The sequence below is a fragment of the Thalassophryne amazonica genome, chromosome 13, assembly GCF_902500255.1.
Source record: "Thalassophryne amazonica chromosome 13, fThaAma1.1, whole genome shotgun sequence".
Taxonomy (NCBI): domain Eukaryota; kingdom Metazoa; phylum Chordata; class Actinopteri; order Batrachoidiformes; family Batrachoididae; genus Thalassophryne; species Thalassophryne amazonica.
The window spans coordinates 80,137,789-80,163,086 of NC_047115.1; the positions used below are offsets into that span (position 1 = coordinate 80,137,789).

Here is a 25,298-nt window from a genome sequence, read left to right on the forward strand (position 1 = left end):
AGTGCTTTACAATGATGCCTCACATTCACCCCGATGTGAGGGTGCTGCCATACAAGATGCTCACTACACACTGGGAACAACTAGAGGATTAAGGACCTTGCCCATGTCTCACAGACCACCGATGAAACAAATACAGGGAGAGAATGAAAGGCTGAGCCAAAAAATAAAAGTGCAAAATCCAGTGTTGCTGGTCTGGTTTATCACCTCAATGATTATGATTCAGCATCTGTTCCTCTAAGTGTGTGATCACCTTGCACTCTGGCGGTGCTAAGGGAACTACTGCTCAGCAACCAACCTCGAGAGAGAAGCTGCAGATTGCTCTCAGGTCTTGGCACACTGCCAAGCCAATTCTGCGCTGTCCTTTCAGATTTTATCAAGGGCAATGGTAAGGAAAGGTAAAGCACTGCAGCTTCTCATAGGGGCGGAGAGATGGCGTGAGGAAGCTTCTGGAAACATGAATGTGAGTTTCTACATGTGCCTGTGACTGTGGTTTCTACATGTGTTCAGAATAATAGTAGTGCTATGTGACTAAAAAGATGAATCCAGGTTTTGAGTATATTTCTTATTGTTACATGGGAAACAAGGTACCAGTAGATTCAGCAGATTCTCACAAATCCAACAAGACCAAGCATTCATGATATGCACACTCTTAAGGCTGTGAAATTGGGCTATTAGTAAAAAAAAAGTAGAAAAGGGGGTGTTCACAATAATAGTAGCATCTGCTGTTGACGCTACAAACTCAAAACTATTATGTTCAAATTGCTTTTTTAGGAATCCTGTGAATCACTAAACTAGTATTTAGTTGTATAACCACAGTTTTTCATGACTTCTTCACATCTGCGAGGAATGGAGTCAACCAATTCGTGGCACCTTTCAGCCGTTATTCCACTCCAAAATTCTTTAACAACATTCCACAATTCATTCACATTTCTTGGTTTTGCTTCAGAAACAGCTTTTTTGATGTCACCCCACAAGTTCTCAATTGGATTTAGGTCCGGGGATTAGGCAGGCCACTCCAAAACATTAATTTTTTTGGTTTGGAACCAAGATTTTGCTTGTTTACTAGTGTGCTTGGGGTCATTGTCTTGTTTAAACACCCATTTCAAGGGCATGTCCTCTTCAGCATAAGGCAACATGACCTCTTCAAGTATTTTGACATATCCAAACTGATCCATGATACCTGGTATGCGATATATAGGCCCAACACCATAGTAGGAGAAACATGCCCATATCATGATGCTTGCACCACCATGCATCAGACTTCACTGAACTGTGGCTTGAATTCAGAGTTTGGGGGTCGTCTCACAAACTGTCTGTGGCCCTTGGACCCAAAAAGAACAATTTTACTCTCATCAGTTCACAAAATATTCCTCCATTTCTCTTTAGGCCAGTTGATGTGTTCTTTGGCAAATTGTATCCTCTTCTGCATGTCTTTTATTTAACAGAGGGACTTTGCGGGGGATTCTTGCAAATAAATTAGCTTCACACAGGCGTCTTCTAACTGTCACAGCACTTACAGGTAACTCCAGACTGTCTTTGATCATCCTGGAGCTGATCAATGGGTGAGCCTTTGCCATTCTGGTTATTCTTCTATCCATTTTGATGGTTGTTTTCCGTTTTCTTCCATGCATTTCTGTCTTTTTGTCCATTTTAAAGCATTGGAGATCATTGTAGATGAACAGCCTATAATTTTTTGCACCTGCGTATAAGTTTTCCCCTCTCCAATCAACTATTTAATCAAACTACACTGTTCTTCTGAACAATGTCTTGAACGTCTCATTTTCCTCAGGCTTTCAAAGAGAAAAGCATGTTCAACAGGTGCTGGCTTCATCCTTAAATAGGGGACACCTGATTCACACCTGTTTGTTCCACAAAATTGACGAACTCACTGACTGAATGCCACACTACTATTATTGTGAACACCCCCTTTTCAACTTTTGTTTACTAATAGCCCAATTTCATAGCCTTAAGAGTGTGCATATCATGAATGCTTGGTCTTATTGGATTTGTGAGAATCTACTGAATCTACTGGTACCTTGTTTCCCATGTAACAATAAGAAATATACTCAAAACTTGTCTTAATCTTTTTTAGTCACATAGCACTACTATTATTCTGAACACTACTGTATGTGTAACATGATGAGATAAATTCAAACAAGAAAAAAAAACAAACAAACCTGTGCCCAGCCAGTCATTTCATCATTTTATAATGTCACAATATACAGTTGTATGGAAATGTTTGGGCACCCCTGATGATTTTCATGATTTTCCTTTTTAAACCATTAGTTGTCTGGATCAGAAATTTCAGTTAAATATGTCATATAGGAGATGAACAAAGTGATATTTGAGAAGTGAAATAAAGTTTCTAGTATTTACAGAAAGTGTGCAATAATTATTTAAACAAAATTAGGCAGGTGCATAAATGTGGGCACCCTTGTCATTTTACTAATTATTGGAACACAAAATTGGTTTGGTAAGCTCATTGACCTTTGACCTCCTTGCACAGGTGAATCCAATCATGAGAAAGGGTATTTAAGATGGCCATTTATGTTTCTCCCCTTTGAATCTCTCCTAATGAGTGGCAACATGGGAGCCTCTAAACAACTCTCAAATGACCTGAAAACAAAGACTGTTCAACATCATGGTTTAGGAGAAGGATCCAAAAAGCTATCTCAGGGATTTCAGCTATCAGTTTCCACTGTGAGGAACATAGTGAGGAAATGGAAGACCGCAGGCATAGTACTAGTTAAGTTTCTGTTGGGGTGCCCAAATTTATGCACCTGCCTAATTTTGTTTAAATAATTATTGCACACTTTCTGTAAATCCTATAACCTTCATTTCATTTTTTCCAGATATCACTGTGTTTGTCTGCTATACGATATATTTAACTGAAATTGCTGATCCAAACAACCAATGGTTTATAATAGAAATCATCAGGGGTGCCCAAACCTTTTACAGACCACTGTATAATGCAAGATTATTTAATCCAAATTGGAAAACATAAACAAGGAGATGCCCCATATTTTTGAATTTTCTGGAATACATAGTACATATATGCAGACAAAAATGCCAAAGAAATTATGGTGTTATTGCTCAATGCAAAAGCATCCTTTAAAATAACCCATTCTTCATCTTGGAGTTATCTGTGATGACACTATCATTGACGCAATGCTGAGACTCAACCCTGTAAAATTTTCAAGCCAATCTGCACAGTGTCTGTCTTCTTTGTAGCATTATTTTTTTTCCATGTTACAAAATTCTGTAATATTTCTATACATGGAGAATTTCATTTCTCAAGCATTGTAGTACATACCATATCGATACCCATATATCATGATTCATATCATATCGGGAGTCAAGTGTGTTGTCCTCGTTTTACAATCTATCTATCTGACTATCTATCTGCATACCTGTCGGAGTAAATTGACAGACAGAGATATAGTTAGCAAGGTCGGCGGGTAAGGTTAGACTTTACCCTTGTGAAGCACCTTGGGGCTGTAATTATGTTGCGATTTTGCACTAAATACACTGAAATTAACTAAATTGACATATGTCACTGTCACCTGGTTAAGGATGAAGCTCGAACATGTTAAATATTGAGGTCAGTTGAAAGAAAGGTATTTGATCTATAAGGGCACCAATTACAAAGGTGGTGGGGGGTGGGGTGGTGGCAGGGAGGAGGAGAACATGTGTCTTTGTACAATTGCCAGCTTGCGTGCTTGCATATTATCACTCTGACAGCCTGGGTGTACTTTGAAACATCCCCCAGGCTCTTTCCTGTAGAACACATGAGAGCCTAACCAGGGGTGACATCTTGATTTCGTCTGTGTTTTTACCAAATTTCCTTGTGAATGCGTTTGTTAACAACGTGCATGGTTCAATATTTTTCTTTACCATGGGTGGAACAGAATGGTGAGAGCATAAACAAAAATAAAACAGACCAGAAAAAAGAGCTTCCAGATCAGAATCAAAGTCTTTGAGCAATTCTGCAATGGTGTACATTTTAATAAAGACATTGCCTTACTCCAAAATGCCAAACATTCCTGACAGAAAACTTGCAGTAGGTGAGTTTCTGGTGTCTGTCAGTCAGGAAATACTCAACCTCCAACAAATTAAAATAGTTAAACCTTCTTGTGTTTCAGTGCATAAAGAATGATACACTATGTTTACTTTGTGTGCAATCCCTGTACTGAAACTTGCTCTCTCCTTGTTTCTTTGTGCACCTGGTCAGTAGGCAGCAGTCGTGAAGAAGAGTTTCCTCCAGATAGATGCCCTGGTCCTCCTGTGTGGCTACAGTGTGGCCATTGTGACGCCAATGCAGCTCCACTGAAGTATCTAGGTAGGAGACAGTGCACTGCAGAGGAAGCCGATCCCCTTGAAACACCACCTGTCTCTGGGAAGGCATAAGCTGGAACAAAGGCATTTCCAAAGGTCCATCTAGAAGAAAAGAGAGTATTTTTTTTTAAAGAACCACTATGTAATTTTAAAGGACGGGAGTGGAAAACTGTGATAACAAATCTGCATGTGACCTTTGTCAAGTGTTGTGAATACACAATAAATATGAAATCAAAACATAATTAAAGTGTCTCAATTACATGCATCTGTATGAGGAATTTTGGAAACAAGGCTTTCATCCTGACGTACTTTTAACTCAGTCAGAAGAGTCACATAGAGCTCATGTCCAAGCTCTTTTTATAATAACAAGAGTTTGACTGTGGCTTCACAAGGGGCACACAAGATATGAGGGCCACAAAGTGGTCATGTTCCAACACATCCAAAGTCTTGGTCAAGACACCATCTGTACTCAATATGAAAGTGATCATGATGGATGGATGCAACCCATTTAATGTCCCACTTCCAGAGGGTGGGGGACAACAAATATGCTGCTCCTCAGTATAGGCATACACTGAGTAGGGTAGTGTAATTTTCCCAGGTTCTTTATGTAATATACGGCCCCTTACAAAGACCCAAATCCATACATTCCTCAGTTTGAATTTATTTAAAGTCACATTGAAAACCAGGCCAGGGTCTCCATAGACAGACTCCATCTTGTGGAAGACCACAAACAGACCACAAAGACCATGAACAGAAAACAAGATGCCTTTCTGAATTGTTCTTATTGACATGTGCAAGGCAGAGTTGAGCCAGCTGGCACACTGCATCCTCAAAATAGTGAGTCTTCAGCGAAACAGTCTTGTCGTCCACAAGGTCCAGCAGTGTTTGGGCGAGATTCTCAACACCACCCTCGTCTCCAGTTTTCTGAAATTTCTCTGGCTTGAAGAAAACACTCTTAACAGATTTCTTCTGTAAGTGATTCCTGTTTGCACTCTCAGGGTAACGCATCACCTGCAACAAAGTCGCCACCCCTTCCAAACAACGTGGATCTGCTTCATCGCTGTCTGTTTACCTAACAAACATACCACCCAGCCCGTCCCAGAAGTCTGACAGAAGTTTTTGAAAGACATCCATGTTGTCATTCAATTCATTCTCACAATGTAAACCTGTCCTCTTCTCCCAGGACACAAGCATTTCAGTGGCCAAGAGGAAAAGAGGACCATTCTGAAGGGAGGGATTTCCAAAAGCTGTATCCAACAGCTGAGACAATACCTTTATACAGGGCAATGTGGGCATGACAGTGGGTGTGTTTTAGTCTCACAATCCTAATCTTACTGGCTCTCACAGACAGGGGGAACCCTCCCTTTATCTGAAACTTACACATGCATGATGGAAGTGGAACTTAACTCTTAGGTTGAACCCTTAAACCAGGTTTCAGGCACTTTCAAACCAATAACAAAAGCAAATACTTGATAACTAACATGAAATAATAGAATAACAAATTAGCACAGATATTACTTCACACAGATATCACTTCACATATTGTAAATAATATGCTCCTATTTTTTTTAAATTCCAATCATGTTTATATATATATATATATATATATATATATATATATATATATATATATATATATATATAATGGTTACATACACTTCATAATGCAAAATCTTGGACACATCATCAGTGATAGTACCTGGGGTCATGGGGGGTTTCGGGTCTTTCAACTTCAGACCCCCTCGCCCAGGCGACCCGAGCGGGAGTGATCAAATCCCGGCCTGTGTCCAAGAAGCCGTCGCCCACTGCTTGTCCCTCCTGATCCACAACCACCGTGAAGCTCTCTCTGCAGCCTCGAATGCTGCAGTGATGGCCTTTCTCTTGCGTGCTCCGGTGATACCCAAGAGGCTATAGGCCTTGCAGAGTGACTTTCCTGCAAAGCCCCTTACTCCAACTTCGACGGGAAGGCACCTCGCATGCCACCCCCGTCTGCGACACTCCTCCACTAGCTCAGCATACTTCTCCCTCTTCCTCTCACTGGCTTCCTCCATTCTCTCCTCCCAGGGCACGGTAAGCTCCAGCATAATAACCTGCTTAGATGACTCTGAAAACAGAACGATGTCTGGTCTAAGACTGGTTTCCAAGATGTTTTCAGAAAAGCGAAGCTGTTTCCCCAGGTCCACCCTCAACTGCCAGTCCTTCCCTGCACCAAGGAGACCTGTCTGGGCCTTCGGTCGGGCGGGTGGTTGTTCTCCAGCTCGCACAAACGAGATTTCCCGCCTTAATGGTTTCAATCTCTCGCACTGGACTATGGCAGTATTGATGGACTCAGCAACTACTTTCAGCACCTGGTCATGGCGCCAACGATAGCGACCATCCCCCAGCGCTCTGGGGCAGCTGCTGAGGATGTGCTCCAGAGTTCTTTTCCCCTGGCACAAGGGGCATGCTGAGGTATCAGCCTTGCTCCAAGTGAAAAGGTTCGACAGGCTGGGTAGGACATCATAAACTGACTGTATTAAGAATTTAATGTGGTAGGGTTCTGCCTTCCACAACCCCAGCCACGAGATCTTCCTCTCTATGGCTCCCTCCCATCTGGTCCATGCGCCCTGTTGTCTCAATCCCACCATCTGGCTTGCACGCTGCTCCTCAACCCCAGCTCTCACTTCACGTTGAACCAGGTCCTGCCTTACCTTGCCCTCAGTTTTGTTGTAGTGGATTGTTGGGATAGTACCCAGGCCCGCCCGGGCGATTGCCACAGAACCCACAAGCTCCTTGTGATGCAGCCATGCTTCTGCCTGGTCCACAGCTTCCTGTGCCTTCCACTTTCTGCCAGTCCTCACCTTATGACCTGCTTGGGATACTTTCATGTCCTTAGAATCCCTATAATGGAGCACCTCTGCTCTGATAACCCTAAACTCCTCAGTAAGGCCTTTTGATAGGGAGCGTCAGCTTGGTCTTATTGCCATAAAGGGCAATGCTGCTCAGGCTTCGAGGTAAGCCCAACCAACGACACAGAAGGCTGCTGATCCTCCTCTCAAACCCTTCCACCGTAGAGATGGGAAACTCATACACGAGCAATGGCCACAGTATTCTAGGAAGGATGCCATGCTGGTATAACCACACCTTGAATTTACCCGGAAGACCTGACTTGTCGACTGTTGTCAGCCAACTCTCTAATTGTTCATTAGTTGCCCTAATGGAGGCGGCATCCTTTAGGGAGCAGTCAAAGGTTTTTCCAAGGCTCTTCACAGGTTTCTCTGTGACAGATGGTATACGGGTACCTTCTAGACAGAAGTGGAACCAATCAGTCATCTTCCCTCTCTTCAGGACCAGTGACCTGGATTTTTCTGGCTTAAAGCGCATCCGAGCCCAGGTGGTTAACCTCTCCAAACCTTGGAGGATCCCTCTGCACCCAGGAACTGACACTGTTGTTACTGTCAGGTCATCCATGAATGCCCTGATAGGAGGCTGCCAGATCCCAGACTTAGTTTGGAGGCCTCTACATTCCGGCTCGGCAGACTTGACTAGCATGTTCATGGCCAGGGCAAAGAGTATCACTGAAATAGTACATCCCGTGATAATCCCTTTCTCCAGCCGATGATACTCTGATGTAACTGTGCCAGAAGTGAACCTTAAGTTAAAGCTATTATAATAATCCATAATGAGGACTTTGATGTTGCTCGGGATGTGGTGCCTCTCCAATGCCGCCTCCACTAGCTTGTGAGGTATGGAACCATACGCATTGGCTAAGTCCAACCATAGTACCGCCAGGTTTCCTTTTCCTTCTCGGGCCTCTCTAATCAGTTGTGTTACCACACCACTGTGTTCCAGGCATCCTGGAAACCCTGGGATCCCCCCCTTTTGCACTGAGGTGTCGATGTACTGATTCTTCAGGAGGTAGACTGACAGCCGCTGGGAGAGGATACTGAAAAATATCTTTCCCTCAACGTTAAGCAGTGAGATGGTTCTAAACTGCTCAATGGTGGTTGACCTCTCCTCCTTTGGAACCCAAACACCTTCTGCGGATCTCCACTGTTGGGCCACCTTACCCCTCCTCCAGATCACCCTCAAGATCCTCCACAGGTGCTGCAGGAGCTTGGGGCACCTTTTATACACCAAGTAAGGTACCCCATTGGGTCCAGGCACTGAGCTGGACCTGGCAGCCTTGACAACAGCTTGGATTTCTTCCCAACTAGGTGTTTTGATGTTAAAGGCAGTAATCGGAACAGGCAGATTAATCAGGCCTCTGCATTCACCCAAGTCCTCCTCCCGGCCTGCATCACTATAGGTATTATGGAGATTATAAGTCTACCTCCTCCTTTGAGCATATAAGGTGGCCACTACGTTTTTGACCTAGCAACTGTTTGGCACACCCAACACGTCTCTTGGCTCTCTCTCTCTGGCCCGCCTCCTGTGCCATTCTGCTCGCCGGAGGGTCAACAACCTCTTCCTAAGAATACCTCGAAGTTCTACCAATCCTAACTTCCCGTCCTCACTTGCTCCCTTAAACTGCCTCTTCAGGAGTCGTAGTTCCTGGCGTAGCTGTGAGATCTTTTCTGCCCTGCGGTTCTTGGAGTACTGGTTTGTAATGACTCTCTTTTCTGCCAACTCAAACCTTTCCGTGGCGATCACAGTTGCCATCGTTTGGAGTTTCCTATCTGCCCCTCCCCTCATGGTAGCTTCCATGATACCATCAACATCGTCATCAAATTTCCGCCACTCGTACCCCTTACTATATATATATATATATATATATATATATATATATATATATTCTATTTCTACCCAATTTTCTTATGTTATTGTATTGTTACAAGTATTATTATTATTGCTGATTTTTGCACATGCTGTTTGATGCACATTTTCCTCTACTCGCACTCATCTTGTGTGTTTTTTTTTAAGAGCTGACGTAACATGTGAATTTCTCTACTGTGAGATCAATAAAGTCTTATGTTATCGTATTATCTAACAGTAGCAAGGTGGCAAGGGACCACCATAAGACAAAAATGCGATCCTATTAGGGCCCAAGTAAAGTGAAGGAAATGTACCATAATATGTCATGTGAAATTTCTCTTTGAAAGCTGGAGTGTTTTGTTTTTTTTGTTTTTTTTTTCTCCATTGGATTGGCTCATTTCTTGAAAGAGAAATTACAGTCTCAAACTAACATGGACAAACCTCCAAACAGTTTGGCAACTGTTCACAACAGAATTGAATTTCTTATTCAATTCTTTTTCAAATTGAAAATGTCTTAGTAGATGCCTCAGTGTCCCAGTAAATGGTAAATGGACTGCATTTATATAGCACTTTTCCATCTGCATCTGCCACTCAAAGCTCTTTAAAGAAATGCCTCACATTCGCCCCGATGCAAGTACATCTTTGCAAATGATTAAGTACAAGTTGCTTACATTTAGCACAATTTCCAAGTGAATACATCTTGTTGATCTAAACTGATGTTGACTCTAAGTCTAATGGTTGTCTCCAAAACATGTCAGTGCCATTTCATTGTATACATCATCACATGCACAATAGTCTGTTCAGCTGTCAAAATAAGTCAAGTACATGATACCATGAAAACCATATAAAAATCTCATGGAACATTTGATAAATTGATCACAGTAATTGACAGTATGGTGAAACTAGGACTTAACTAACAAAGGTGGAGTGCCAGACATCTCAGATGACCAGTCAAACAGTATGATTAGTTAGTTACCTGACAGGTCCTGTCCATGATTGTGAAAGCAGCCAAATATGTTTATACTGAACTTAACCAGGACTAGTACAATTTCCGAACATGGAGGCACGTGGCCAAATACATGAATAAGGCCAACTGCCTGCTCAAGGAAGAGGAAGAAGAGGAAGAGGAGTAAGGGTGTGTGGTGGTGGAATAGGGGTAAAAGGCAGAGTAGTACAAAGACACCTTTGTAACTTGAAAGTTGTTGCTTCCACTGCTGTGTATGAAGAGTCATAGTCACTGTTACTGGCTGTTTTCATTGTCCACTGACAGCCAATGAGCCACATATACAAGTATATGCTGTAGCTCCTGAATTTAGGAAATCTCCCACATATTCCTGAATGAATAGCAAGACAGCATCTTCACACCATGGCACCAAGTACAACACTTTTAAAGGTAAGATAAAACAATTAAACTGATAAAACTGTTCAGTTTAACGCTAAGTGCCCTCATGTGCTGTTGGAATGAGAGAGAAAGTTGTTTTTCATCTTCTCCTAAGGTTTCCATGTGTGATTAGTGTTTGCAATGCATTTTCAAATCAAACCACTGGATGTTATGCAACTTATCATGTAGAGAAAGTAGACCACTGTCATGGAACCAAAATCAAGTGAAGTAACCCCATCCCATGACCCTTAAGCCCCAGTGACGCCTAGCAAGAATGTGCAGGAACCAGGCCAAAATGGCAAATATTACCATTATCGGATGCAGTCAGGAGGGAAAGAAGCGTGGTCAGCAGTGTCAGAACGTATCCAGATTACCTTGTCCACACCTGCACAATGGAATCCAAAGCATATGTAGACAGACAGCTGTCAGACAGCCATTAAAAGTCATTAAAAGACAATTTCAGCTTTTATAAAAAATGTATTTCCTTTGGTGGTGGTGGTTGGACGAGGTTACAAATAATTAATAGACAAACAGATATGGAAACAATGACAAATCAGCAATAAAACTGCACCTACAAAAAAAGGAAATTCTTTGATGGAATGAACGACTGATCATGGAAGAATATGCCCAGGGTACGAAGTATAGAAGCACAGATCTATGATAGCAGACAGGGCTTAAGCTGCAGGCTGTGCAAATATGCTCTTGGGGCAGCCCAGCACATGATGGCAGGATGCAAGATGGAACAGTGTACTCTACAATCCCAATACAATGCATGTGTGTTTGTGTGGGTTCAACCCCCATAATGATTGTGACATTTTCTTTGACTTGACTATTTGATTATTTCACTGCAGACAGGATGAACACAAGACATTTCATGTTTTGCATGGTCAACTTCATTTTATTTGTGAATTACCTCTGCCAACAAAGCTGGAGGAGGTTAGGTTATGTCTGTCTGTTTGATTGTTGAACAGCCTGGAGCCCACAATTTTTCATATATCATTATGCAATTTTTACTGAAGATTCATATGCTGATAGATAAGAACTGATTCAAGTTTTAAGGTCAAAGTCAGGAAAAATCTTGGAAAATTGGAAAAAATGTATATCTTAAACACTGAATTCATTTTCAAAAATTCATAACTCTGTACAACAAAAAAATTCTTTCATATTTGATAGTGTTATGCAGGATACTATGCTTTATTGACTGACAAGGTTTGATTGTAGATTTCTGTGACCATATAAATTTAACATTGAAAATTCCATTTCTTGTATATTTTACATTATATTAAAAAAAATGCCCCAATCACTCTCATATTTGAAAGTGAGGTGGAGACTGGCACTCATTATCACCTGGAAAAGTTTAATTGGGATCTGATTCGGATTGTGGATTTGTGGACATTTGAATTTAACATTTAAAAGTGCATTTGGTGTACATTTTGCATTATATCTCAATCAAAAGTGCCTGTCATGTTCATTTTTACCTCCATCAGCAAAGTTGTGCAGCGATTACGTTGTCATTATGTTGTGTTATGTGGCCCACACATTTTATATGTCATTATGAAAGTTATACTGAGTTATCATGTCCTGATAGGCAAGAACTCATTCAGTTTTCAAGGTCATAGGTCAAAGGTCAAAGTCAGAAAAAAAAATCTTTGAATATGGAAAAAGTCCCTGTCTTTAACATTGAACAAGTTTTCAAAAATTCATAACTCTGTCAAAAATATAAAATTTCTTTCATGTTTTAGAGAGTCATGCAGGATGACATTCTTTATGGACTGACAATGTATCTTATCATGATGTGCCTAGCTGAGTGTGGAGTGGCCATGTGCTTTTTTGAATCCAGGTTGTGAAGAGTGCCATGCCAGCTCCAAGCATTACTGTGTGGATTTCCCAAGAACTTGTTCATTGTCTTTTATTCTCAGTATTTTTATCTGTGTGTGTTTTTTGTGAAGCACCTTGTGACTCACCTTGTCTGTGAAAGGTGCTATATAAATAAACATTACTTACTTACTTACTTCCTTACTTACTTCAGACAAGGTCAGACAATTTCTTGGACATGCTCCAAAGAACAAGCAAAACAAGCCCGATGTGAATGTTCCTCCCTTCTTGGTACATAGCTAATAAAGTCTTTTATTATGTCTGCCAAGGACGTAATAAAATCATGCATTTATTTATTTGTCGGTCTGTCTTTTAGCAAGATTATGTCAAAACTATTGCACAGATTTTGACAAAGTTTTTACCAAAGTTTTTAGTTTTTACCACAGATAGATAGGCATTAGGCCATGGAAGAACCCATTAAATTTTGGAGTTGATCCAGATCTGGATCCGGATTCTGGATCAAGCTTCACTTTATACAGGCTTTGAAGGATTACTGTTAGTGATGAAAATGTTGTCAAAATCTGTTCAGTAGTTTTGAAGTAATCCTGCTGATACATGTTAGGCCACGGAAGACTCCATTATATTTTGGAGGTGATCTGGATCCAGATCGGGATTCTGGATCAAATTTCACTTTATTTATAGTCTTTGAAGGATTACGTCAATATTACTTCACAGATTCTCACCACATTTTCACCATGGATGCATGTTCGGCCATGGAAGACTCCATTAAATTTTGGAAGTGATCTTGATCTCGACTGTGGATCAAGATTTCACTTCATAAACTGTACACGTTGAAAACTTACGTCAAAACTACTTCACGGATTTTGACGAAATTTTCAACACAGATACATATTAAGCCATGGAAGAATCCATAAAACTTTGGAGGTGATCTGGATCCGAATCTGGATTCTGGATCAAGTTTCACATTATATAGTCTTTGAAGGATTATGTCAAAAGTACTTCACGGATTCTCACCAAATTTGCAGCACGGATACATATTAGGCCATGGAAGACTCCATTAAATTTTAGAGGTGATCCAGATCTGAATCCGGATTCTGGATCAAGTTTCAATTCATATAGTCATTAAAGGATTATGTCAAAACTACTTCACGGATTCTCACCATGGATACATATTAGGCCATGGAAGACGCCATTAAATTTTGGAGGTGATCTGGATCTGGACTCAAGACTTCACTTTACATAGGCTTTGAAGGATTACGTCAAAACTGCTACTTGCAAAATGATGCAATCACAAATCCATATAGTTTTTGCAAAAAATAAAAAAGGTCCGTTACTTTTCTAACAGACCTCGTACATGTTACGCCATGGAAGACTCCATTAAATTTTGTAGGTGATCTCTGATCTCTGATTGTTGTTGTTGGTCCAAGCATTCATTAAAAAAGAAAAAAAAAGTCCATGTCAATGCTCTTGGTTCATATGTAAAACCTAACTTTCATGGCATTTGTCTTCAGTGAACGATATAATACCAGTTATACAATCACTGTTTGCAGCACAGTCAGCATTTTGAATTTAGGTTTTCATTCAAAAATGCAAGCTTTAGAGCTATACACACATAAACACACACACACACACACAAAGCAAAATTGTCACCAGTACATGGGTTCATGATGACATCTCTGTAATACTTCAGCTGGCCCCATTAGAGAGACATACAAGTCTGTGATCGTCCTGAGCAACAGTAGCCCAGCCTTTATTATCTCCTGTGGATAATACACAGCAGAAACCAGCATGAGGGCCATTGACTGTTGAGTTGGCTGTTGCTGATACCATTGAGACCATGTTTTGAGCTGAGGATCAGAGTGTGGCTGCTTGCTTTTCCAGCTGGACTCTGCCAGAGCAGAGGTTTTTGCATGTGTGTGTGTTTGTGTGAGTAAAAGAGATTGCACAAGAGGCAGCAGAAATCATTTGACAGTTTTTTTCGGCTTGCCTAAAGCCCTTATTTTGATTTAGAAAAGGGACAAGGGTTTATTTGACAAATTTTACACTACTCTCACATCAACACTTACATGGCTGTACTATGAGTGTTGTGTGTTGAGAGGTAAGTTGTGCAGTCATGTGTAACCTGCCCTGCCCACCCAATTTTTTCTCACTGTTCCTTGTTGAACTTTTCTTTCAAAATTCAGAAGTTGAAAGTATGAGGAAAATGAAATTTTCAACATTCACAAGAGTCTTTCATTTGAATTGTCAGTATTTAGAGACTACAAGCCTTCACTATCACCATGCATTTTGGTTCTAAACTACATACATTTTATTTTGATGGCACTCAGCAAAATTTTGACTGTCAAGGGCTAAAGATGTAAACTGATTGAAAATAGGAGCTGAGTTTTTTTTTTTTTGGCCACTTCACCAAACCACTTTCTATTTCCTGCTGCTCTGCTCATGTGCACAGACTCGTGGTATTTGCATGCAGAAAGTATTCTGAGTGTTGCAGCCTTATTCCAAAATGGAGAAAATAGTTTTTTACCCTCAAACATCTACTCAAAACACCCTATAATAACATGAAAAAAAAAAAAAATTTAACACACACACACACACACACACACACACACACACACACACACACACACACACACACACACACACACACACACACACACACACACACACACACACACACACACACACTTCAACTGCTTAGTCCAGGGGTAGGCAACCTGTTCCAGAAAGAGCCATGAGGGTGCAGGTTTTCTTTGCAGCCACTGACTCCACCAGGTGATTTCACAGTGAAATCACCTGGTGGAGTCAGTGGCTGCAAAGAAAACCTGCACCCTCATGGCTCTTTCTGGAACAGGTTGCCTACCCCTGGCTTAGTCCAATTAAGGGTCGCAGGGAGGTGGAGCGTATCCCAACAGTCATAGAGCAAACTTCTTAAAAATCACATGAGCATACAGTGAGGCAAATATGTATTTGATTTTACTGTCAATTTTGCAAGTTTTCCCACCTATAAAGAATGGAGATGTCTGTAATTTTTATCGTAGGTACACTTCAACTGTGAGAGACAGAATCTAAAAAAAAAAAAAAAATCCAGAAAATCACATTGTATGATTTTTAAATAATTTGCATTTTATTGCATTAAATAAGTATTTGACCCCCTGCCAACCAGCAAGAATTCTGTCTCTCACAGACCTGTTAATTTTTCTTCAAGAAGCCTTCTTATTCTGCACTCTTTACCTGTATTACGTAATTGCACCTATTTGAACTTGTTACCTGTATAAAAGACACCTGTTCACACACTCACTCAATCACTCCAACCTGTCCACCATAGCCAAGACCAAAGAGCTGTCTAAGGACACCAGGGACAAAACTGCAGACCTGCACAAGGCTGGGATGGACTACAGGAAAACAGGCAAGCAGCTTGGTAGAAGACAACAACTGTTATGATTATTTATTAGAAAGTGGAAGAAACACAAGATGACTGTCAATCTCCCTCTGTCTGGGATTCCATACAAGATCTCACTTTGTGGGGTAAGGATGATTCTGAGAAAGCACAGAACTACACAGGAGGGACATGGTCAATGACCTGAAGAGAGCTGGGACCACAGTCACAAAGATTACATTACTAACACATGATGCTGTCATGGTTTAAAATCCTGCAGGGCAGCAAGGTCCCCCTACTCAAGCCAGCACATGTCCAGGCCCATTTGAAGTTCACCAGTGACCATCTGGATGATCCAGAGGAGGCATGGGAGAAGGTCATGTGGTCAGATGAGACCAGAATAGAGCTTTTTGGAATCAACTCCACTTACCATTATTAGAGGATGAGAACAACCACAAGAAAACCATCCCAACCGTGAAGCATGGGGGTGGAAACATCATACTCTGGGGGTGCTCTTCTGCAAACAGGACAGGATGACTGCACCGTATTGAAGGGAGGATGGATGGGGTCATGTATTGCGAGATTTTGGCAAATAACCTCCTTACCTCAGTAAGAGCATTGAAAATGGGTCATGGCTGGGTCTTCCAGCATGACAATGACCCCAAACACACAGCCAGGGCAACTAAGGAGGGGCTCCGTAGGAAGCATTTCAAGGTCCTGGAGTGGTCTGGCCAGTTTCCAGACCTGAACTCAATAGAAGATCTTTGGAGGAAGCTGAAACTCAAAACTTGAATGATTTGGAGATCTGTATGGAGGAGTGGACCAAAATCCCTGTTGCAGTGTTTGAAAACTTTGTCAAGAACTTCAGGAAACGTCTGACCTCTGTAATGGCAGACAAATGTTTCTGTACCAATTGTTAAGCTCTGTTTTTTCTAGGGGGTCAAATAGTTATTTAATGCAATAAAATACAAATTATATAAAAGTCATGCAATGTGATTTTCTGGATTTTTATTTTTATTTTTTTAGATTCTGTCTCTCACAGTTGAAGTGTACCTATGATAAAAATTACAGACCGGTCCATTCTTTGTAGGTGGGAAAACCTGCAAAACTGACAGGGAGCCAAATGCTTATTTTCCCTACTGTATCTTTGTGCAGTGTAGCTCATTCCTCTTTACATCAGGTCTCAAGCTCCATCAGGTTGGATGGGGAATGCACAGCATTGTTAGATGTCTCCAGAGATGTTCAATCACATTCTGGTCTGGGCTCTGGTCGGGTCACTCAAGGAAATTAACAGACTTGTGCTGAAGCCACTCCTTCGATATCTTGGCTGTGTGTTTAGGGTCATTGAACCGCTGAAAGATGAACTGTCACCCCAGTGTAAGGGTAAGAGTGCTCTGGAGCAGGTTTTCATTAAGGATATCTCTGTACATTGCTGTATTCAATCCTGACTACTCTCCCAGTTTCTGCTGCTGAAAAACATCCCCACAGCATGATGCTGTAACCATCATGCTTAACTGTAGGGATGGTTCCTGGTTTTTCATCCAAATATGATGCCTGGTATTCAGGCCAAAGAGGTCACTCATTTTCTTTTCAGACCTGAGAATTTTGTTTTCATGGTCTAAGAGGCCTTTAGGTGCCTTTTGGCAAACTTCAGGTGGGCTGCCATGACTCCAGAGTGGCTTCTGTCTGGCCATTCTGCCATACAGGCCTGGTGGAGGATTGCTGCAAAGACGGTTGTCATTCTAGAACAGGGGTGGCCAAGTTCGGTCCTCGAGAACCACATTCCTGACACTCAGGCGTGTTGGAGCAGGGAGACAACTAAGAGTGTCAGGAATGTGGCTCTCGAGGACTGAACTTGGCCACCCTTATACTAGAAGGTTCCCTCTCCACAGAGCAGGAGCACTGACAAAGTGACCATTGGGTTTTTGGTCACCTCCTTGACTAAAAACCTTCTCCCCGATCACTCAGTTTAGATGTCCAGCCAGCTCTATGAAGAGTCCTAGTGGATCCGATGTGAGGTTCTGCTCTATCTCCCTGTTTGCTCCATGTCTCTCTTGTTCAGTGCCTGTGTGCAGGTCTGTGTGCTGTACTGAGCTGGGTGTGGCTGGTCTAGTTTCTACTCTGCCTCCACCTAATCAAGATCATCTGCTCCTCATCGCACATTGATTGCCTCCACCTTAAGCTGCAGTATTTAAACCCAGTCTCACTCTCCACTCATTGCCAGTTCATTGTTGTAACCACGGTGGTAAGGACTTGTTCAGTCTGAGCTTTTGTAGCTTAGTTGTATTCTGTGATTTTCTTGCTCCTTTTTATCCTGTTTTTTTTTTTCTCTCACCCAGCCATGCTCACCAGTGTGTCCTTCCCTGCTCACCGTGTGGTACCCCTTTACTTTTTGCAATTAACACCTTGTGGGTTCAGTTTATGTTTGAAGCCTGTGCTTATCATCTGAACCTCTTCTACTTACAGATGGAGACCACTGTGCTTATTGGGACCTTCAAAGCAGTAGAAATGTTTCTGTACCCTTCCCCAGATTTGTGCCTTGAGACAATACTGACTCGGAGGTCTACAGACAATTCCTTTGACTTCATACTTGGTTTGTGCTCTGACATGTACTGTCAACTGTTGGGCCTTATATGTAGACGGGTGTGTGCCTTTTTTCAAATCATGTCCAGCTGGAATCCAATTAGGCAGTAGAAACAGCTCAAGGATGATTGGTGGAAACAGGATGCACCTGAGCTCAGTTTTTAGCTTCATGACAAAGGGTGTGAATACTTATGCACACGTTATTTCATAGTTTGTTTTGTTGTGTGTGCGTGTGTGTTTCTAAAATTGCAAAAATCTCAAACATTTTTCTCATTGTCATTATGGGATGTGTCGAATTTGGAGGAAAAAAAAAGAATTTCCTAAATTTTGGAATAAGGCTGTAACTTGAAATGTTGACGAATTGAAGCACTGTGAATACTTCCTCGTTGCACTGTTTATTCCACATATTGAAATGATATATTTTCTGCAATTAGACCTTGAACATATCAACTCAATCAACTTTTTTTTTATATAGCGCCAAATCACAACAAACAGTTGCCCCAAGGCGCTTTATATTGTAAGGCAAGGCCATACAATAATTATGAAAAACCCCAACGGTCAAAACGACCCCCTGTGAGCAAGCACTTGGCAACAGTGGGAAGGAAAAACTCCCTCTTAACAGGAAGAAACCTCCAGCAGAACCAGGCTCAGGGAGGGGCAGTCTTCTGATGAGACTGGTTGGGGCTGAGGGAAAGAACCAGGAAAAAGACATGCTGTGGAGGGGAGCAGAGATCGATCACTAATGATTAAATGCGGAGTGATGCATACAGAGCAAAAGAGAAAGAAACAGTGCATCATGGGAACCCCCCCACAGTCTACGTCTAAAGCAGCATAACCAAGGGATAGTCCAGGGTCACCCGATCCAGCCCTAACTATAAGCCTTAGCGAAAAGGAAAGTTTTAAGCCTAATCTTAAAAGTAGAGAGGGTATCTGTCTCCCTGATCTGAATTGGGAGCTGGTTCCACAGGAGAGGAGCCTGAAAGCTGAAGGCTCTGCCTCCCATTCTACTCTTACAAACCCTAGGAACTACAAGTAAGCCTGCAGTCTGAGAGCGAAGCGCTCTATTAGGGTGATATGGTACTACGAGGTCCCTAAGATAAGATGGGACCTGATTATTCAAAACCTTATAAGTAAGAAGAAGAATTTTAAATTCTATTCTAGAATTAACAGGAAGCCAATGAAGAGAGGCCAACACGGGTGAGATATGCTCTCTCCTGCTAGTCCCCGTCAGTACTCTAGCTGCAGCATTTTGAATTAACTGAAGGCTTTTTAGGGAACTTTTAGGACAACCTGATAATAAAGAATTACAATAGTCCAGCCTAGAGGAAATAAATGCATGAATTAGTTTTTCAGCATCACTCTGAGACAAGACCTTTCTGATTTTAGAGATATTGCGTAAATGCAAAAAGGCAGTCCTACATATTTGTTTAATATGCGCTTTGAATGACATATCCTGATCAAAAATGACTCCAAGATTTCTCACAGTATTACTAGAGGTCAGGGAAATGCCATCCAGAGTAAAGATCTGGTTAGACACCATGCTTCTAAGATTTGTGGGGCCAAGTACAATAACTTCAGTTTTATCTGAGTTTAAAAGCAGGAAATTAGAGGTCATCCATGTCTTTATGTCTGTAAGACAATCCTGCAGTTTAGCTAATTGGTGTGTGTCCTCTGGCTTCATGGATAGATAAAGCTGGGTATCATCTGCGTAACAATGAAAATTTAAGCAATACCGTCTAATAATACTGCCTAAGGGAAGCATGTATAAAGTGAATAAAATTGGTCCTAGCACAGAACCTTGTGGAACTCCATAATTAACTTTAGTCTGTGAAGAAGATTCCCCATTTACATGAACAAACTGTAATCTATTAGACAAATATGATTCAAACCACCGCAGCGCAGTGCCTTTAATACCTATGACATGCTCTAATCTCTGTAATAAAATTTTATGGTCAACAGTATCAAAAGCAGCACTGAGGTCCAACAGAACAAGCACAGAGATAAGTCCACTGTCCGAAGCCATAAGAAGATCATTTGTAACCTTCACTAATGCTGTTTCTGTACTATGATGAATTCTAAAACCTGACTGAACCTCTTCAAATAGACCATTCCTCTGCAGGTGATCAGTTAGCTGTTTGACATATCTAAAGTCTACTAATGTTCAAGACTTCTGAAAGTGTTCAAAGCCATGGTCAGAATGCAGAAGTATTGTTCAAATTTCCAACCTGTTTATGCGTTAAAAAAAAATAAGAATGCCAGTGCCCACTTTGAAAACTGAACATCTTATAGGACACAACCAAATCTTTAAACACAATTGTACTCGACACGACACAAATAAACAGTGAGCCAGAGGGTTTGGTCATTTCCGAAAAGTGGCAAAGGCGACCATACCTTTTCTGAAAGCGTGAAATCTCAGCTTTTCAATGATATGTGATGGCCATCTGAGAAGAGTAGCTGTTACAAGTTATCATGTGTAATGTAAACTAAGGTTGAGAACATTTTTGTGGATGAACCAAAGCAGAATAGTGAGATAGCTGAAAATCTAAAAATGGTATAATAACAAAGGAGACGTTTCCTATATTTTTGGGTATGGCAAACCCAATTATCAAATCAAATCAAATAATTTATTTATATAGCGCCAAATCACAACAACAGTTGCCCCAAGGCACTTTATATTGCAAGGCAAAAGCCATACAATAATTACAGAAAACCCCAACGGTCAAAACGACCCCCTGTGAGCAAGCACTTGGCGACAGTGGGAAGGAAAAACTCCCTTTTAACAGGAAGAAACCTCCAGCAGAACCAGGCTCAGGGAGGGGCAGTCTTCTGCTGGGACTGGTTGGGGCTGAGGGGAGAGAATCAGGATAAAGACATGCTGTGGAAGACAGCAGAGATCAATCACTAATGATTAAATGCAGAGTGGTGCATACAGAGCAAAAGAGAAAGAAACACTCAGTGCATCATGGGAACCCCTCAGCAGTCTAAGTCTATAGCAGCATAACTAAGGGATGGTTCAGGGTCACCTGATCCAGCCCTAACTATAAGCTTTAGCAAAAAGGAAAGGAAATTAGGACATTGGCATTGCTGTAAAAGGTCAAGGTCATGACCTTTTGGCATGGTCAATGCCATCTTTTGACATTTTTCAACAAATTCTGTAGTTTTTGTCTCTGTCTTTCCCATCCATAATTTTTAAACAACATATGAAACATGGATTCCTATTTTTTAGTTTGTGGAATATCTAATTACAACAAAAGTGTAAGGTTGCAACCTTTTTGTATTGACAAATAACATATATGTTTATTGGAATATCTTGTATTTTGTTGCAAATGTTTGGTTTCTGTACATAGCATATCGAGCAAAGAATGGTATATGACAGTCTTGGATATGGGCAAATCGTGATCATACCACAATCAGATAACATTAAGCTTAACTTAAACCAGTCTTAGATAACATATCAACAAACAAATAATGATGATAGCACATTCAGAAAATCTTAAGACTCTCTTAAGTAATGTATGAGAACATACAGATGTATTCGAAAGTTTGAGCACCCCTGATTATTTTCATGATTTTCCTTTATAAATCATTGGCTGTCTGGATCAGAAATTTCCATTAAATATATCATATAGCAGACGAACACACTGATATTTGAGAAGTGAAATGAAGTTTCTAGTATTTACAGAAAGTGTGCAATAATTATTTAAACAAAATTTGACAGGTGCATAAATTTGGGCACCCTTATAATTTTATTGATTTGAATACATGTAGCACACAAAATTGGTTTGGTAAGCTCACTGACCCTTGACCTCATTATACAGGTGAATCCAATCATGAGAAAGGGTATTTAAGGTGGCCATTTACAAATGTTTCCCCTCTTTGCATCTCTTCTAATGAGTAGCAACATGGGACCATCTAAACAACTCTCAAATGACCTGAAAACAAAGATTGTTCGACATTGTGGTTTAGGGGAAGGATCCAAAAAGCTATCGCAGAGATTTCAGCTGTCAGTTTCCACTGTGAGGACATTGTGAGGAAATGGGTGACCACAGGCACAGTACTAGTTAAGGCCCGAAGTGGCAGGACAAGAAATAGCTTAGATAAGCTGAGGCAAAGGATGGTGAGAACAGTCATAGTCACCCTACAGACCTGCTCCAAAGAACTACAACATGATCTTGCTGCAAATAGTGTATCTGGGCATTGTTCAACTATACAGCGCACTTTGCACAAGGAGATGCTGCAATGCAGAGGAAGCGTTTTCTGTGTACACGCCACAAACAGAGTCGCTTGAGGTATGCTAAAGCACATTTGGACAAGCCAGCTTCATTTTAGAATTAAGTGCTGTGGGCCGATGAAACTAAAATTGAGTTACTGAGTTGGACATAACCAGGGGCGGTATTCATGGCTGAAAAAAGAACACAGCATTCCAAGAAAAACACTTGCTACCTACAGTAAAATTTGGAGGTGTTTCCATCATGCTGTGGGGCTGTGTGGCCAGTGCAGGTCCTGGGAATCTTGTTAAAGTTGTGGGTCACATGGATTCTAGTCAATATCAGCAGATTCTTGAGAACAATATTCATGAATCAGTGACAAAGTTGAAGTTGCGCCAGGGCTGGATCTTTCAACAAGACAACAACCCTAAACACTGCTCCAAATCTACTAAGGCATTTGTGTAGAGGAACAAGTACAACATTCTGGAATGGCCATCTCAGTTCCCAGACCTGAATATTATTGCAAATCTGTGGTGTGATTTTAAGCGGGCTGTCCATGCTCGGAAACCAACAAATCTGACATTTTGTAAAAAAGAATGGTCCAAAATACCTTCAGCCAGAATCCAGACTCTTATTGGAAGTTATAGGAAAGTGGTTAGAGGCTGTTGTTTCTGCAAAAGAAGGTTCTACTAAATATTGATGTATTTTTTTCTGTTGGGGTGCCCAAATTTATGCACCTGCCAAATTTTGTTTAAATAATTATTGCACACTTTCTGTAAATCCTATAACTTCATTTCACTTCTCAAATACTACTGTGTTTGTCTGCTATATGATATATTTAATGGAAATTTCTGATCCAGACAACCAATGATTTATAAAGGAAAATCATGAAAATTATCAGGGGTGCCCAAACTTTTGCATACAACTGTAAATAAGGCATGATAACACAAGACACAGAAAACCTTGAACCAAAAACAGTCTTGGACAACAATTAAACATTACCATGTCAAAGGAGTGGAAACTGCCACTCTCAGAAAATCTAAAAAGAAAAAAATAAACTGACTTGGATAAAGTATGAATACATTGTGAAACATGTCAAAGATTGAAAATACCTCAATCAGAACCCCTATAACTTTTTCCATCCATATCGTTTCATTATGCTTCCACTTTCCACAGAATGGCATTTAGAGAATTTGAGTAAGTGTTGCAATGTATCTTTTTATCTGTAATAGTTTGGAACTCACACTGAACATTTAGTGGAACGTATTACTTAGTCAGTTTATATAAGCAAAAATCTACATCAACACTTAAATCTAAATCGTTTTCCTTTGCTCAAATGTGTGACAGACTGACAGCTAACAATCAATCTAAATCATAAGCAAATAATTACTATACATTACTATACAATCATGTTTGACAAATATGTGGTTAATCTTTAGATTCAATCAAGGCCATGACTAATCAAACTCCTCATCATCTTCCTCGTCAGAGGAATAGGACTGATCCTCATCAGCAAGGTCATCCTTCTGGTTTTTGCACTGTCTTGCATGCATATTTACACTCAAAGAAATCATGATTTGCATCAGCTGTTATGTCATGATTAATTTGGGTGCAAGTATGCATGGCATTAACATGCTGTTGTCTGATGATTTCACCTTACACTTGTTTTCATTGATGTCAATATTGATGTTATTATCATTATTACTATCAATGTATACATAATTTACCAACAAATTGTAATAGGATAGACCTACAGCTGTTCTTTTCTCCTTTTGAATGTTTATTCATGTAAATACATTAAACATATTTCACTATTTCATATCTCACATTTTTTGAATCGAAAGTGTGTCACTAAAACTCTGCAATATTCATCACTGTAGAAAAGCTGGTGTCCACACCCTACTAGGCAAACATACAAATGCTATATACCATTTGAAAGAGAATTACTTTGAGATTTAAATAAAAAATGTACCTCTGTGTTCACAAAACTTTGGATGGTGAAAATAGAAAGAAAAATGACATAATTTGTACAAAAATGTAAAAAAATATAATTGATCTTGCAAAAAGGCCATGACCTTGACATTTTACAGCAATGTCATAATTGGGTTTGCCATACCCAGAAACATAGCAAATCATCTCATTTGTTGTTATACCATTTTTCAAATTTCAGCTATCTCACTATTCTGCTTTGGTTCGGCCACGAAAATTTTCTTGACCTTAGTTTACATTACATGCGATAACTTGTAACAGCTACTCTTCTCAGATGGCCATCAAATATCATTGAAAAGCTCAGATTCCAGGCTTTCAGAAAAGGTATGGAAGTCTTTGTCACATTTTCAGTATCGCTTTCTATATTTGGAGGCCCTGGCTCACGGTCTGTAGGATGAAATAAAGTATGGTGAACAAATGAAGAATATCACATAATTTAAATCTCATGGCTCATTTGATTACTTCTAATTTTCAGAGGTGTCAAGTAACGAAGTACAAATACTTCGTTACTGTACTTAAGTACACTTTTTAGGTATCTATACTTTACTCCATTACTTATTTTTCTGCCTACTTCTGACTTCTACTCATTACATTTTCACACAAGTATCTGTACTTTCTATTCCTTACATTTTTAAAACAAACAGCCTCGTTACTCTTGCCTTCAGTTTAATGTTTATATATGTATATATTTCACGTCATGTGCACCTGTAATCAACTTTTCTGCAGCACGGCTTTGATTTGAACCGTGAACCAATCGAAGCAGTGGTTTGCAGATTGAAGCAATGCTTCGACCTAGTGCTTCGTTTATTCCTTCTTTCTTTTGCTTAACTTTCCCCTGCTAAAACCCTAAAGAGCA

The 25,298-nt window shown here is 40.5% G+C and overlaps 1 protein-coding gene across 1 annotated transcript in view; it reads right to left on the reverse strand.

Moving 5' to 3' along the window:
• The window catches only part of LOC117522767 (adhesion G protein-coupled receptor A3), a 1,389,271-nt gene that overhangs the window by 914,816 nt on the left and 449,157 nt on the right, over positions 1-25,298 (reverse strand). The window contains exon 7 of the mRNA XM_034184162.1: positions 4,224-4,437. Within this exon, the coding sequence (XP_034040053.1) occupies positions 4,224-4,437 (214 nt within the window). The remainder of the gene's footprint in view (positions 1-4,223; positions 4,438-25,298) is intronic.